Genomic DNA, 17,656 nt, shown 5'->3' with positions numbered 1-17,656 from the left:
AGACCTGTTTGGTCTGGTTGGAGCCTGTGTGTGCCAGATTTCCATCTCTGCAGGTTTACCTTATCAAACAGCTGATGTTGTCTTCAGTAACGAGGACATTACAACCCTAACCCTTTCTCTGATGAACTCAGAGGCATCAGAAGCATCGAGGATAGCAAAGGGCCGGCTCTTGTACAGGTTAGGTTTCAGCTGAAGCCACTGAGGGGTCGCTGTGGTCTTCCATAAGAACTCTGCTTCAACTAGCTGAGCCATCCCTCATGAAGCTACGAACGGGTAGGATGGTTTGGTTGTTACGCCGACAATAACCAGACAGGAGAGGATTACCTGCAGCTGTAACCAGTCTTCAGACTGAAGCTTTGATATTCTGCCCCTCACAGGAGGTCACCAACTAAAGCTGGTCAGACCCCAGCTCGTCCTCCCTCCCTCCAGCTTCCTCTCTGCTCACCGTGGTCCATCACCAGAGAAAGAGATCTCTGCTGAGGAATCCCTCAGAGGCTTTCTCTAAAGCCCCCCGTTCATCTCTTACCCTTCAGATGCAACATGCTTATTCTTCCCATCTTTGCTGATGTTTCAGTTCCTTTTTCTTTACTAGAAATCCTTAAAACAGATGAAACAGAGACTCAGACCTTCTGGCTTATTATTCAGAGATTTAAAGACTGGTTTGCTGCTTCAGGGCTTCTGACTGTTTGGGTTGATGGGACCTAAATATCTCACTCAGGTTTGTGGTTGAGTGGTGGTGTTCCTCAGGGATCTACCTTTAGTCCCTTTAACGTTTGCATGTTCTCTCTTGTTAAGAACCTCTTATTTCTACGACAACACTAAAATGTGCATAAAACCAAAGCTTGTTGGGATGATGTGCTTGTCCTTTTAGTGATGGCAAATTAGCCTCATGCCTCAGTCCCCAGACCTGGTTCGTCCTGCTGGCATGGTTTTAGATTGTTGTCATGGAGACAGAAACTGAGAAAGTATCTCTCACTAGACGTAAACTGCTGTCTTGAACTCTTACAGACCTCACGTGTAGAGATAATCTTTAACCTGGAAACCTGCAGATGGAGGGGACGTGCCTCCGTCCCGCTGCGTTTGCTGGACTAACCGCTCTGGTGAGGTGAGCAGACGCTTCCTTACTGGTGGTAATGGGAGTTCAGGCACCCATTTAACTAAGCACACTGGTCTCGTTGCATTGGTGCCATCCATCACACCTGCCAGTCCTGTCGTTTTTCATCAGACAGTTTGGATCCATTCATGTGGTATTTTTACTGAAATGAGGTCGAAGGTTTGTTATTTTAATAAAGTCCAGAGAAACCGTCCGAGCGTGTGAGAGTTCAGGTTGGTGTGAGTTTATAATCTCCTGCAAGCCTCCATCCCAACACCCTCATTCGGCGATGGCCGCCGTCTCCCCGCAGAGCCGAGCAGCGAGTCCCAGCCTCAGAGCCACACGGGCCATCTGGCAGCTTCACGTGGTTTAGCAACTCCCGACGGGGCCCTGGCCTTTCACCCCGGGGGGTCGTATCCACCCGACCAGCGAAGTAGCCAACATTCCTGCTCAGCGGCGTTCCGTTATTCTCTCTTCCTGTTGGGGATTTATCCATGTTCTCCAGAAACACCAGCGTTCAGAGAAAGGTACGGGATAACGATGATGAAGATAAACTACCAGCTGTATTTGATCACACTTAGATCCAAATAATACGATTAAAACATCAATAAGATGTTAAATCAAATAAAAAATGCACATAAAGTCTAAATATTTGGAATAAAATATGTCTGATTATTTAAAATCTAATCTAACGTTAAAAAAATGAACCAGAAACCAGAATCTATGAACCATGACAGTTTTTTTCGATTGCTAAAACTCAAAAAGCAAAAATGAGGCACAATTTTCACAACCTCTACTTCTGTTCCCAGTCGCTTGACTCAGTTTATCACTGCTTAAGATTTCCTTATCATGTTAGAACTCTGATTTTCCTCCTTTACACTCTGATGCCAATCTCACATTACCTTGCTGTCAAAACACAACACACAATTTTCAGGTTTACACACACTTTCCACATAAATTCTCAAAGCTTCGATCAACAACACACAAATATTCAAATCTCTAAACTTTCGGGTCTGGCGAGGAGTTTGCAATCAGGGACTGCAGCATAAAAGTACGTTTCCACAAGGCTACCCAGGTGTATGAGTGGTTTCAGGACCACCCACGGTTTTCCGTTTTATACCTTCCACCTTATTCCCCCTTCCTCAATCCCGCTGAGGAGCTTTTCTCAGCCTGGAGGTGGAAGGTGTACGAAAGGAATCCACAGAGCCAGGTCCCACTGCTTCAAGCCATGGAGGAGGCTTGTAGAGATGTGGCCTTTGAGGCCTGTCAGGGCTTCATGAGGCACTCGAGGCACTCGAGGCGGTACTTCCAGAGCTGTTTGGACCAGGAGGATGTTGATGAGGCCCTCTGGCCAGACAGAGACCGGAGGCATGATGCCCCATGATTTGTCTCAAAATGTGTGTGATGTCTAATGTTTGTCTCAGAGAGAAGTGGGCACTGTCATACATGCAGTGTGTAATTCATTGTGTTCCCTTTCAACAATTGTGTTTTCAGTTTTGCTCTTCAGTGTTCTTTCCATGCTTGGTAGTGTTCACCCAAAGGCTACTTGTGTTTAAGCAATGAATGGTGTGTGTGTGTGTCATGTGAAAATGTGGCTGTGTTTACCAAATGAAAACACGTGTTCCATTTTGGGAACATGTTACGATATGCGGTGGCAGGGTTTGTGTGTTATGTTTGGGGTTTTGTGTGTGCAGTTTTGAAAAATGCATTTTAGCAATCGAAAAAAACTGTAAGTCAAAGCTGAACTGTCCAGCTGATTTTTAAAATACCTAAAAAGTAAAAGTCCTTCTCTCCTAAACCCGAAACACATGTATGAGATGGTAGAACACATCGGATCTGCTGCTGAATCGTAACAGCTGAAGCTTTCTGGAGTGTGAATCTGAAAGCTTCTCACACGTCAGATGTCGGTCTGAAAGAGAGGAGAGGTGGCCGTCATAACCCGTGGTGAGAGGAGGCTTCAGACAGGCGCCAGGTCCAAGAGACAAACCACTAACTGGAAAGCACCTCAGTTACGCACCATCGTGTCTATATTTATATTCATCTATGCCGATGATGCTATAATTATACAGATATATGTAAACGTAGATAGGCATTATTATGACTCGGCTCAGTGGGCCACAAAAAAAACGTGTTTTTGATTAGTTTTTTTTTAAATCAGCAATTTAAACCAGTAACCAGACAAACTGGTGATCTGCTATAGCGCTGACCTTTATCCGCTGTCACAGGTGAAGCCACTCATGGCTGTCATACAGTCTGGTTAGAGGGGAGGCAGAGGGGCCGAACAAAATAGAAATATACATAAATATAGATATAAACACATAGATTTAGATATAAACATAGATATGTATAGATAAAGATATAAATGTAAATGTAGATAAATATAGATATAAACACACATAGATTTAGATATAAACATAGATATGTATAGATAAAGATATAAATGTAAATATAGATAAATATAGATATAACACACATAGATTTAGATATAAACATAGATATGCATAGATAAAGATATAAATGTAAATGTAGATAAATATAGATATAAACACACATAGATTTAGATATAAACATAGATATGTATAGATAAATACATATATGTAAATATAGATAAATATAGATATAAACACACATAGATTTAGATATAAACATAGATATGTATAGATAAAGATATAAATGTAAATATAGATAAATATAGATATAAAAGCACATAGATTTAGATATAAACATAGATATGTATAGATAAAGATATAAATGTAAATATAGATAAATATAGATATAAACACACATAGATTTAGATATAAACATAGATATGTATAGATAAATACATAAATGTAAATATAGATAAATATAGATAAAAACACACATAGATTTAGATATAAACATAGATATGTATAGATAAAGATATAAATGTAAATATAGATAAATATAGATATAAAAGCACATAGATTTAGATATAAACATAGATATGTATAGATAAAGATATAAATGTAAATATAGATAAATATAGATATAAAAGCACATAGATTTAGATATAAACATAGATATGTATAGATAAATACATAAATGTAAATATAGACAAATATAGATATAAAAGCACATAGATTTAGATATAAACATAGATATGTATAGATAAAGATATAAATGTAAATATAGATAAATATAGATATAAAAGCACATAGATTTAGATATAAACATAGATATGTATAGATAAATACATAAATGTAAATATAGATAAATATAGATATAAAAGCACATAGATTTAGATATAAACATAGATATGTATAGATAAAGATATAAATGTAAATATAGATAAATATAGATATAAACACACATAGATTTAGATATAAACATAGATATGCATAGATAAAGATATAAATGTAAATATAGATAAATATAGATATAAAAGCACATAGATTTAGATATAAACATAGATATGTATAGATAAAGATATAAATGTAAATATAGATAAATATAGATATAAACGCACATAGATTTAGATATAAACATAGATATGTATAGATAAAGATATAAATGTAAATATAGATAAATATAGATATAAAAGCACATAGATTTAGATATAAATATAGATATGTATAGATAAAGATATAAATGTAAATATAGATAAATATAGATATAAACACACATAGATTTAGATATAAACATAGATATGTATAGATGAAGATATAAATGTAAATATAGATAAATATAGATATAAAAGCACATAGATTTAGATATAAATATAGATATGTATCGATAAAGATATAAATGTAAATATAGATAAATATAGATATAAACACACATAGATTTAGATATAAACATAGATATGTATAGATAAAGATATAAATGTAAATATAGATAAATATAGACATAAACGCACATAGATTTAGATATAAACATAGATATGTATAGATAAAGATATAAATGTAAATATAGATAAATATAGATATAAACACACATAGATTTAGATATAAACATAGATATGTATAGATAAAGATATAAATGTAAATATAGATAAATATAGATATAAAAGCACATAGATTTAGATATAAATATAGATATGTATAGATAAAGATATAAATGTAAATATAGATAAATATAGATATAAACACACATAGATTTAGATATAAACATAGATATGTATAGATAAAGATATAAATGTAAATATAGATAAATATAGATATAAACACACATAGATTTAGATATAAACATAGATATGTATAGATAAAGATATAAATGTAAATATAGATAAATATAGACATAAACGCACATAGATTTAGATATAAACATAGATATGTATAGATAAAGATATAAATGTAAATGTAGATAAATATAGACATAAACGCACATAGATTTAGATATAAACATAGATATGTATAGATAAAGATATAAATGTAAATGTAGATAAATATAGATATAAACACACATAGATTTAGATATAAACATAGATATGTATAGATAAAGATATAAATGTAAATGTAGATAAATATAGATATAAACACACATAGATTTAGATATAAACATAGATATGTATAGATAAAGATATAAATGTAAATATAGATAAATATAGATATAAAAGCACATAGATTTAGATATAAACATAGATATGTATAGATAAAGATATAAATGTAAATATAGATAAATATAGATATAAACACACATAGATGTAGATATAAACATAGATATGTATAGATAAAGATATAAATGTAAATATAGATAAATATAGATATAACACACATAGATTTAGATATAAACATAGATATGTATAGATAAAGATATAAATGTAAATATAGATAAATATAGATATAACACACATAGATTTAGATATAAACATAGATATGCATAGATAAATATATAAATGTAGATATAGATAAATATAGATATAAACACACATAGATTTAGATATCAACATAGATATGTATAGATAAAGATATAAATGTAAATATAGGTAAATATAGATATAAACACACATAGATTTAGATATAAACATAGATATGTATAGATAAAGATATAAATGTAAATATAGATAAATATAGATATAAACACACATAGATTTAGATATAAACATAGATATGTATAGATAAAGATATAAATGTAAATATAGAAAAATATAGATATAAACACACATAGATTTAGATATAAATATAGATGTGTATAGATAAAGATATAAATGTAAATATAGATAAATATAGATATAAACACACATAGATTTAGATATAAACATAGATATGTATAGATAAATACATAAATGTAAATATAGATAAATATAGATATAAAAGCACATAGATTTAGATATAAACATAGATATGTATAGATAAAGATATAAATGTAAATATAGATAAATATAGATATAAACACACATAGATTTAGATATAAACATAGATATGTATAGATAAAGATATAAATGTAAATATAGATTAATATAGATATAACACACATAGATTTAGATATAAACATAGATATGTATAGATAAATATATAAATGTAAATATAGATAAATATAGATATAACACACATAGATTTAGATATAAACATAGATATGCATAGATAAATATATAAATGTAGATATAGATAAATATAGATATAAACACACATAGATTTAGATATCAACATAGATATGTATAGATAAAGATATAAATGTAAATATAGATAAATATAGATATAAACACACATAGATTTAGATATAAACATAGATATGTATAGATAAAGATATAAATGTAAATATAGATAAATATAGATATAAACACACATAGATTTAGATATAAATATAGATGTGTATAGATAAAGATATAAATGTAAATATAGATAAATATAGATATAAACACACATAGATTTAGATATAAACATAGATATGTATCGATAAAGATATAAATGTAAATATAGATAAATATAGATATAAACACACATAGATTTAGATATAAATATAGATGTGTATAGATAAAGATATAAATGTAAATATAGATAAATATAGATATAAACACACATAGATTTAGATATAAACATAGATATGTATAGATGAATACATAAATGTAAATGTAGATATAGATATAAGCACACATAGATTTATATATAAATATAGATGTGTATAGATAAATACATGAATGTAAATATAGATAAATATAGATATAAACACACATAGATTTATATATAAACATAGATATGTATAGATAAAGATATAAATGTAAATATAGATAAATATAGATATAAACACACATAGATTTAGATATAAACGTAGATATGTATAGATAAAGATATAAATATAGATATAGATAAATATAGATATAAACACACATAGATTTAGATATAAACATAGATATGTATAGATAAAGATATAAATGTAAATGTAGATAAATATAGACATAAACATACATAGATTTAGATATAAACATAGATATGTATAGATAAAGATATAAATGTAAATGTAGATAAATATAGACATAAACACACATAGATTTAGATATAAACATAGATATGTATAGATGAATACCTAAATGTAAATGTAGATATAGATATAAGCACACATAGATTTATATATAAACATAGATATGTATAGATGAATACATAAATGTAAATAAAGATAAATATAGATATAAACACACACAGATTTAGATATAAACATAGACATGTATAGATAAAGATATAAATGTAAATATAGATAAATATAGATATAAACACACAGATTTAGATATAAATATAGATGTGTATAGATAAAGATATAAATGTAAATGTAGATAAATATAGACATAAACGCACATAGATTTAGATATAAACATAGATATGTATAGATGAATACATAAATGTAAATGTAGATAAATATAGATATAAACACACATAGATTTATATATAAACATAGATATGTATAGATAAAGATATAAATGTAAATATAGATAAATATAGACATAAACGCACATATATTTAGATATAAACATAGATATGTATAGATAAAGATATAAATGTAAATATAGATAAATATAGATATAAACACACATAGATTTAGATATAAACATAGATATGTATAGATAAAGATATAAATGTAAATATAGATAAATATAGATATAAACACACATTGATTTATATATAAACATAGATATGCATAGATAAATATATAAATGTAAATATAGATAAATATAGACATAAACGCACATAGATTTAGATATAAACATAGATATGTATAGATAAAGATATAAATGTAAATATAGATAAATATAGATATAAACACACATAGATTTAGATATAAACGTAGATATGTATAGATAAAGATATAAATGTAAATGTAGATAAATATAGACATAAACGCACATAGATTTATATATAAACATAGATATGTATAGATGAATACATAAATGTAAATGTAGATATAGATATAAACACATAGATTTATATATAAACATAGATATGTATAGATGAATACATAAATGTAAATGTAGATATAGATATAAGCACACATAGATTTATATATAAACATAGATATGTATAGATGAATACATAAATGTAAATGTAGATATAGATATAAACACATAGATTTATATATAAACATAGATATGTATAGATGAATACATAAATGTAAATGTAGATATAGATATAAACACATAGATTTATATATAAACATAGATATGTATAGATGAATACATAAATGTAAATGTAGATATAGATATAAACACATAGATTTATATATAAACATAGATATGTATAGATGAATACATAAATGTAAATGTAGATAAATATAGATATAACACACATAGATTTAGATATAAACATAGATATGTATAGATGAATACATAAATGTAAATGTAGATATAGATATAAGCACACATTGATTTATATTTAAACATAGTTTTTGATATATCTATAGATATTTGGCTCATTTTATGGTTTTCCATTCTTGTCCCTTATTGCCCATTACAAATCCTCCTTCAGCACAAACTCTGTCCTAACCTGAGCCGAGAAGCAGTAGGGAACGAGCAGATCTGTGCAGAACAGAACCACACCTGCAGACCTAATGGGTTGTGACAAATTGTGCGTCTCATTGTCGTATTGAATGTTTTGTTGTCACATGATGAAGCAGTCGATGGAGCTTCGACCAATCGCTGCCTGTCTTCATTCAATAAGCAGCAATCACTCTAAGTGCACAGGGGCATCATAAAGAGCACAGGCTGAGGCTGTTCTGGCCTTAATATGTCTACGCCCATGCAGAGGTGAATGTAATATCCTGTTCTGGTTATTTATAGCTGCCAGGAGGGAGCTGCTTGCTCTCGCTGTGTCCCTCTCACGCTCTGAAACAAAAACAAACATTTTCCCTGCGTCTTTTATTTCCGGCTCTAAGAACGTTAAGGGCAGCAGATGCTCTGGAGGTAAATCTGCTCTGACTCACCTGAGCAGCTTTCACCCTGAATCTCTGCACGAAGGTTTGAGGTTCTGCAGAGTTCCACTTTCATCACATCTGGGACAACGTTTCCTGGAGTAATCCCTCTCCATTTCTGTCCGACACCACATTCTGCCCCGAAATCAAAGGCTAGAAACTCCGATCGTGTTTCATTACTTCCTCGTTCTGCTGGTTTTAAACGCAGGCAGAGATTTCCTTAGCGAGAGCGCCCGCAGGAGGCCAAAACGGGACCAAATCACAGAAGAAAATGAGATGTTTAAAAAGGTTAAAAGAAAGCTTTTATTCCGTTATTCTCACTTGTTCTGACTCTCCAGGCTTCAGCTCGTAAAGCAAATCACATCGGAGTCAATTATTCTGGCTTTGCTCGTTTATTTTCCTCTTTTAAAATCTCCACTCAGGCCTTAAACGTGCCTCTGACTGACAGAAAGATAAATTAAGCAGCTTCTGGTGTAATTTATCATGTTTCTCACATCTGTAGCTTATTTAAAAACTCAAAGATTAAAATATTTTAGCCCTCTGGTCTAAAATAAACCAAACTTTTCTTAAATAACTTTAATAAAGCTGGAAAAACCGCCTCCTCCAGATGGATCTTACTTATTCAGACTGAACGAGCTTCATGATTCAGGATTCGTGAACCAAAAGTCACCATAATGTTCATATTATATATTACATATATTTAGGATTTATTTAAATGTGTTTTATTCCCTACATCCTGAAAAAAATACATAAAAAACTGGACATGTTTGCATAAACAGTGAAATATTATTATAATTTCCACTACTTTGGTCTTGATAGTATTATTTAGTTTTATATAATCATGAATTTACCTTGCATATCAGCCCTCATTTCCCCAAATCAATGAAATGCAAAGATAAAAGAAAACTTTTTTGATGTTTTCATGGAGACTTTGCCGACCAGGAACAACGTTTTAATCCCACGGTGTTCCAGATTAAAGCTGTTAACATCTACAAGCCTTTTTTTACTCGTGTTTTGTTGCTTTTGACATTTTCAGACCTAAAAGTCCAAAGCCGCTCAACCAGAAGTGTTTTATTTAGACGTCGTGCTTTTCTACATTCAGTCGAAGCAACACATCAGCTTCTCACTCGTGTCCTTCAGACTTCATAACCCACAGAGTTATTAAATCCCTCTGAATTCTGATGCTGAACTCTTTTTAGAGTCTAATCTCGTGTGCAGCTCAGTCAGCACACTTCCTACACCGGAAGCTGCAGGTTTGTGTGGTTTTTATACCGGAGATGCTAACTGAATAACAACATGCTGGGGTCTCTGAGTCCCTAATGAAATGTTCCCTCTGCTTGTCAGCTCCAACCACACGTGAAGGTCTCCAGTGAGTCCACTTTAATGGGCAGCACAGAGACTCCACGGGTCGGTCTAGCTACCACAGACAGACAGCACCGTGAAAGGAGACACCTCTCCCACTGAAACCAGCCACCCGGGCTCTGGCCTACTTCCACTGACCTACTTTACCCCATAGGTGTGGATTTCAGTTTGTTATTCAGGGTCATAAACATATTTCTGGTCAAAAGTCTGAAAAAATGTTTTCAAACAGTGGTTTAGCTTTGGTTTTATAATGAAAGGGTCACCTGGTCCCCTGCACAACCAAAGCAAGAGATCCATGTTCTAGCAACTCCAGGTGGGAGTCCAGCAGCTCTGGTCTCTGATCTGCTTTAGAGTCATCATGGACCACATATCAAGACCTGGAGAAGAACGAGTCTGGTTCGGGAACCTCAAGTGTCTCATTGCTGCGTTCATGTAGTTTTGTTGGTGTCTTTAGGCCATGATGTTCAGCCTGCTGGAGCAGTTCTGAGTCAGCTCCTCCACGTCTGAGGTTCTGGAAGGGAAACAGGTGCTGCTAGGTTGTCAAATAGAAAAACAACACATCCCATGAAGCTTTGCCAAAGCCGCCATTAAGGCATCCCAACTGGTGTGGTTTAAAGAAAAAATTACGTTTTAAACTTGTTTAAAGTAACTAGTGAGAGAAAATGTAAGTAACTGGGAGGAATCAATATATTTTAGACAGATACAGTTTTAAACACGATCTTAATGTTTTACTTTTCAAATCCACACCTAAAACCACGGTTTTGTTCAAGACTTTACATTTTCCAATTTTCCAGCTCTCCCCTGAATGCAGCGCAGGTGTGTGCTAGCGCGGGAGCTAGCTTAATTCCGCCCGCAGCCCGGACGGTGTTTGCGTATTTACCCGCTTAAGTTCGGCGCTGCTCTCCTAAGGTTGTCAAAGTTTATCAGAGTTTCATAACCGAGGCGTGTTTTCACGTTTTCATCATCGGCTTGGGTCGTGATTGAGTCATGTTAGAAGTTATGAGTGTCAGCGGGTCGCTTCGTCGTTGGCGTTTCAAAGAGAAGTCTTCCAAAGTGTACGACATTTACGCCACTTGGTCTAAAGTTTGTAAGGAAGTGAACGGAAACGCCTTTTTGTTGTTCGAGGACAGCAGTTTGCAATGTTTTCCTGTCCGGAACCGCAAAAAAGCGCAGCCCCGAGGTCAAGGTGAGTTTTACCTGTCTCTTTTGTAGCTGCTAGCCAAACCCGCTACACCAAACTCCATTAAGAATTCCGCTCATGTTATCTTTTCCCTTTTACGTTTTCAAAATCTAAGGAGCAAATTGGGTTTTATTGATATTATTATAGTTTAACAGAACCTCAAAGTTAATTTGGGGATTTTAGCTATTTTTGTACCAGCTTTTGTTTGAAGTTGAACCCCCCCCCCCCCAAAAGTTATATTTTAAACAAATTTTAACTGCAAACCGTGAACGCGGGCTTCACTTTTACCTGAGTGTCTTTGGTGAAATTCCAGTTATTTAGCCAAAAATCTGCACGTTTTCAACAATTCGGCTCATCTGGTGTGTGGAAAGTTGACATTTGTGCCTCTTGGCCCAAACTAAACAGAATTATCTGTGGCCGACAACTGCGGATCCAGATGTGTAAACCGGTGAAACCGGTTTTAAAACCCAAAGCCGCAGACTTTTGGGCTTGGTCTGTTTTTAACTCCTTTAATTTCCACCTTCATGTGCTGTGACGCGCTAACGACACGCGCACTCTACCAAACTCTATTGATATTTCAACAGATTTTACGCGTCTGTCCTCATTCAGCCCCAGACAGCAGGAGCATTTGGTTTAATGCGTCTGATCCGAGTCAACCTCTCGGATAAACGAACCCTCCCTGACACGAGTGGACTGTGTAAAGTTAACGAGCTGTTAAATCTAATGAATGTTTGAACGAGCCTTTGGCTGCAGAGTTGGAGTAATGAATGAGTGAAGGCGGAGGCGGATGCTGACTCCGAACCGGAGCCAATGCGCTCCGTGGGCTGGACTACTCCTCATAATTACTGTCCCGGCTCCCGGTCTAATTATAGATGAGCACGTGGGCAGGTGAAGCAGGATTTCTCCGTTTTCGGCACGCGCCGAAATGAGAACGCGCTTTAAGCCTCGGCAGCAGGATTGTTTTTGCTGGTTTTACTGCAGAAGTTCGGCCAGGACAGCTGCGGAGATATTCTCAGTTCTGCTGGGTTCTTGTTGGATTTTTTTCTAATGTTTTCCAGTTTTGGTCACTAACATGAAATGGTTTCTTTAGTTTATTTTACCTGATGAGGTGTAAACGTGGCTCTGCAGCAGAGATGCCTGAATGGAAGTCTGAATCAGTGTTCAGTCTGGGATTATATTTTAGTGATCAGGTGTTGAGCCATCAGTGGATTAATCTGGTGTGCTGCACCCGTCCTTCTCTACTGTTCTAATAATGAAAGTGCCTGCATCCTAAATGCTGCCTGGTTGGACGTGTGTTGTCCTGCTTGTGGTGCAGAAATCTTGTTTAGCTGCTTTGATGGCATCTGAGTAAGTTGGCACCGGCTGTTGGAACGAAACAAGTGCAGGGGAAGAAATTCCACATTTATTCCCATATTTCCTCCTTTCTCTTGTGATGTTTGTTCAGACGATCTCCATTCACGTTTACTCCATGATGGTGAATGGTCTGTATTTGTATAGGACCGTCGTAGGGTTCTACAACCCCCCAAGGCGCTTCACAACACATTCAGTCATCCACCCCTTCACACACTGGTGGTGATGAGCCACCGTGTAGCCACAGCTGCACAGGGGCGAGGCTCCTGAACACAGGCGCCAGCGGCCCCTCCGACCACCACCAGGAGGCAAGGCAGGTTAAGTGTCTTGCCCAAGGACACAACAGCAGCATTCTCTGGTCAGATTGAGCCTGCAACCTTGCGATGACGGGACAACCTGCTCCACCTCCTGAGCTGCTGCTCAGGACCTTCTGGTCAGCTTATTAAAGGCTTGGATTGATCATTTCTGTTTCCATAGAAAGATGAGACGCCACCGTCGGCCTGAACTGATCGAAGCTGTGATAAACCTTCGTCTCTCCTGTGGTTTAGGTGTTTTACCTGTTTTGTAAATCCTGATGGCGGCTGAGTCAGAGCTGCAGATTCGCTCCTGCAGCCACGAAGGTGTTCCAGGTTCTGGTCAGGTTAGATTAGATTTTCCTGAGTTGATGAAGGTTCTGTCGAGGAGAAAATCCTCTGATTGTGATCGTGCTGCTGTGCAGTCTCACCTTTACCACGACCGTTTCTGCAGCCGCTTCCTTCTGTCACTCTGGAACACCGAGGAGCCTCTAGCCTTCCTGAAGGCCCAGATCTTTGTTGCTCATCATCAGCAGAGTGAACTGGCTGCTACGTTATTTGTTGTTGTTTTCTTCTTCTGAGGTAAAAGCTGTTGACCTGCTGGAGAATCAGGTATTCTGGCATCCTTACACTGGCTCCCGGTGCATTTCAGGGCCAAACTCAAGTTGTCAGCGTTGGTGTACAAAGCTCTTCAGGGAGCTGCACCATCATACCTTACTGGCGTCCTGCAGAGGCATGCTCCGTCGCGGGTTCTTCTCTGCAGATAGAGCTGTTGGCGGTTCCCATTTCTAAGTGTAAGTCAGTGGGGATCGTGCGTTCTCTGTGATGGGTCCGAGCCTCTGGCTGTGCACCAGTCTCCTTCGCTGTTGGTGTTTAAGTCCCGTCTGAAGACCCATTTTTATGTTCTGGCTTTCAACCACTAGGTGATGTACTTTTGGTGTCATTGTCCTACTTTTATTGTTTTAACTGGTTTCTTTTAGTAGTTCTTAACTGTTTTGAATAGTTTAATGTTGATAAATGCTGTTTCTGACGTGCTGTTCAGCTCCTGGGGCGTCGGGCGAGGTCGTGGAAGCGACTTCATGAATAAAGAATCTGGGTCTGTTCCATATTCAGTGTTTGTGCACTGAGCAGAACGTGGTTCCAGATCCAGGTGGATGGTTCTGATGGTGTTCAGCATGCAGATGGTGTCTGAACCTGAACATTTGTTTCTCTCAACTCCGAGTCACAACTTTTATCGGTTAGTTTAAGGGAATTGATCTGTAAGCGGCTGAAGTGTGTCGTCTATCCAGCAGAACCTCTGCTGTTTTTTATTACCAGATTTATTGACATGGTAGGGGGTAGGACCAAAAATGGTCACGGTAAGAGTCAGAAATGTTGTTAACGATAAATTTTCCATTCATAGCCAGTCAGCCCTACGTGTAGCGGTACCATTAAACGGTGGGGTTGTACACTCTTACCGCTGAGGGGAGGGATGACCTACGGTACATTCGTTACTACACTTGGATTTTCATGACACTAACGCTTCCCACTCGGATTTTTCTCCAGGGCACAGTTGATGTATAACGATGCATCATCCGGAAAATTAAATATGAATAATTCTGCGTACCCCTGTAATGTGCTTGTGTACCACTAGGGGTACGCATACCCCTGATTGGGAATCGCTGATATAAATAAACTCATTATTGGGACTAGGGCCCGACCGATATAGGGGTCATTAACACTATCGGCCAAAAAGACGGCCGATATTGCGCTACCTATCCAGCAGATGGTGCCAGCTTTATGAACTCATGTTGTGCGGCTCCACTCCTCGGGGGGGTGGAGCCACCTTCACAGCACACATGCAGCGGGGCAGCAGAAGCAATTCGGTCAAGCAGAGAGGACGGTGATGAGGAAGTAGGAGGTAAATCTTCAGTTTTAAGCATATTTGTTGCATCAGTGGTAAGTTGAACGGTAAAATAAGCAATGACAAAAGTATGTTTCCCCTCAACATGCTTCCTAAGTTTATTGTGTGCCTCGTGGCCTCGTATTGAAAAGTTAACCTGAAAAATAAAATAAAACTGCCGCAGCATTACGCTCTACGCAGAGCTCAGCTGCTTCCCCTTTAGTCATGCAGGGCAGTAAGTAACATTGGCCTTTTTCTGGTAGACATTCTGGAATATTCTCAGACAATTTCCTCCGCTCTTCTTCAGCAGTCTTTTCAAACTCACACGGTTCACCCGCGGCTCGCGAAACAAATAGTGCAGACGGCGAAACGATCGCTGCACGGTGCGGGCGTAGCGCCGGCGCACAGCGCTTCGGCGGCCCATGTGGCCGATAGAATAGGATAACAAAGGCGACGAATGAAGGCGGTCCCGGTTTTGCGGCGCTTTGGCGGCACACGACCGTTGTCGCAGCTGAGGACGGGCGAGGGGGGGGTTTGGCAACAAAGCAATGAAACGCTGTGCAGGGAGTCCCCCCTAGCTGAGAGAGGGGGGGGCGGTAATACGAGAAAACAAACATCCCTCTCTACAGTCGAATACATCTATTGTATTTTTCAGCCTTATATTTTACATAAGGCTTATACATTGCCACATACTAGTCATTTAACGTATCTTATTTTTATTTTCCTAATACTGTCGGCTTTGGAAAGGATCAAAACACAAAAGTGTAAAACTCCACAGACTCAGAAAACAAAAAACTTGAATGTAAGATTTATGCTGACTGAGTTTGTGTGTTCTGTTGTTTTTGAGATTGCTAAATTAATCTTATTTGCATTACTTGGAAACCCTAGTGAGTTCTTCAGACAGTTCTTTGGTGTGTAACAGAGAAATAAGTTAGCATCAAAAAGGCAGAGAATGAAGGGTTTAATCTTAAGAACATTTGTATTTATTTATTTTTTTGTGAGGGAGATTTTTCGGCCATTATATCGGCTATCGGCCTTTGTTAAAAGTTTTATATCGTATCGGTCCCAAAAAAACCATATCGGTTGGGCCCAAATTGGGACAGTGGGACTCACCTGGTTAAGCCTTCAGGTGAGAACTCTGAGCTTTACCTCCGTCCCGTCAGGGCACCGTCTCATCCCGCTGTCCTTCCTCCCCGGGTCAGTGCATTTCACTCAACGCGTTTAATCTCCCCAGCAGGATTACGGCTTCCTGGGGATTTGGGATTTCTGCCGGTCCAACACATGTTGCAGTTACCTTTGTGTGCTTTCATGTCTGGAGCAGCAGAGCTCAGATCGATGGGAGAGGGGCGAAGGGCTGGCGTGGCATGAAGACCTGTTGTTGTGGAAGCACGCTGCTGCAGCTCTTTGGGGTTTGATACGGAGGAAGTGTCGGATTATTTACCACCTGTTGATACCGTTTGTAGTCTGAGAAGATCTGTTCTTCTGTGGACTCACCTCCGTATTTTCCTCCAGATCCAGAACAGAGACCAGTTCATGTGATTCATTCCTACTCCTGTAATAACGAAGGTTTGGGCTGGAGGAGCCTCGTCCTGCCCGGGTCTAGGTCCTAAAACCATCCCGCTGATCGTGGAGGGCAGCAGCAGCGGTGCTTTACGCTACTGAAATGAGCAGCTTCGGTCCGTTTGGCCCGGTGTCTTCCACCCTCATGTGTTCTGCTGCAGCAGCTACCGGAGACATGCCCGGACCTCCAGCTAAAGGGGCGTTTCCCCTGCTGGAGGACAAGCAGAAGGACCAGGTCCAGCATGAGGACCAGCAGCAAGCCTCTCTGGGCCGTGTGGTGGAGGACTTCTTCTGGATCGGCACCAGCATTGTGGCCTTTTCTAAGTGGCGTCTCGGCTACGTGGGTGAGCTCCGTCAGACCCAGCCGTAAGGTTTCAGACTGCTGAGTGGAAGGTTCTAAACCAGCTGGTTAATGGTTATACTGGGAGCATCTATCCAGAGCGCTCATCTCCTTAATTCTGAGCACCTCGCAGTTGTGTTGTGCAGATTGTGGGATTGGACCAACGCAGGTTGTTCCTCACACGGAAGCTGTGGGTCTTATTGGATGTGTTGCTGCGTTAACTCCATGGTCTGCTGCTCAA

At 37.0% G+C, this 17,656-nt stretch overlaps 1 protein-coding gene across 9 annotated transcripts in view; it reads left to right on the top strand.

Annotated features, from left to right (window-relative positions):
* plch2a (phospholipase C, eta 2a) overlaps positions 1–17,656 on the top strand; it is a 138,572-nt gene that overhangs the window by 78,393 nt on the left and 42,523 nt on the right. For 2 of the 9 annotated variants that reach the window (XM_070544926.1, XM_070544925.1), the window contains exon 1: positions 12,228–17,419. The exons of 5 other annotated variants lie outside the window; for them this stretch is intronic. In XM_070544926.1, the coding sequence (XP_070401027.1) occupies positions 17,179–17,419 (241 nt within the window). In that variant the 5' untranslated portion in view covers positions 12,228–17,178. Of the gene's footprint in view, positions 1–11,002; positions 11,997–12,227; positions 17,420–17,656 lie in introns of those variants that run through there. 2 more of the 9 variants (XM_070544918.1, XM_054746415.2) reach the window with 2 other exon arrangements.

Source organism: Nothobranchius furzeri, chromosome 15 (genome assembly GCF_043380555.1).
Source record: "Nothobranchius furzeri strain GRZ-AD chromosome 15, NfurGRZ-RIMD1, whole genome shotgun sequence".
In the NCBI taxonomy this organism is placed as follows: domain Eukaryota; kingdom Metazoa; phylum Chordata; class Actinopteri; order Cyprinodontiformes; family Nothobranchiidae; genus Nothobranchius; species Nothobranchius furzeri.
This window is presented reverse-complemented; position numbering and strand designations above follow the sequence as displayed.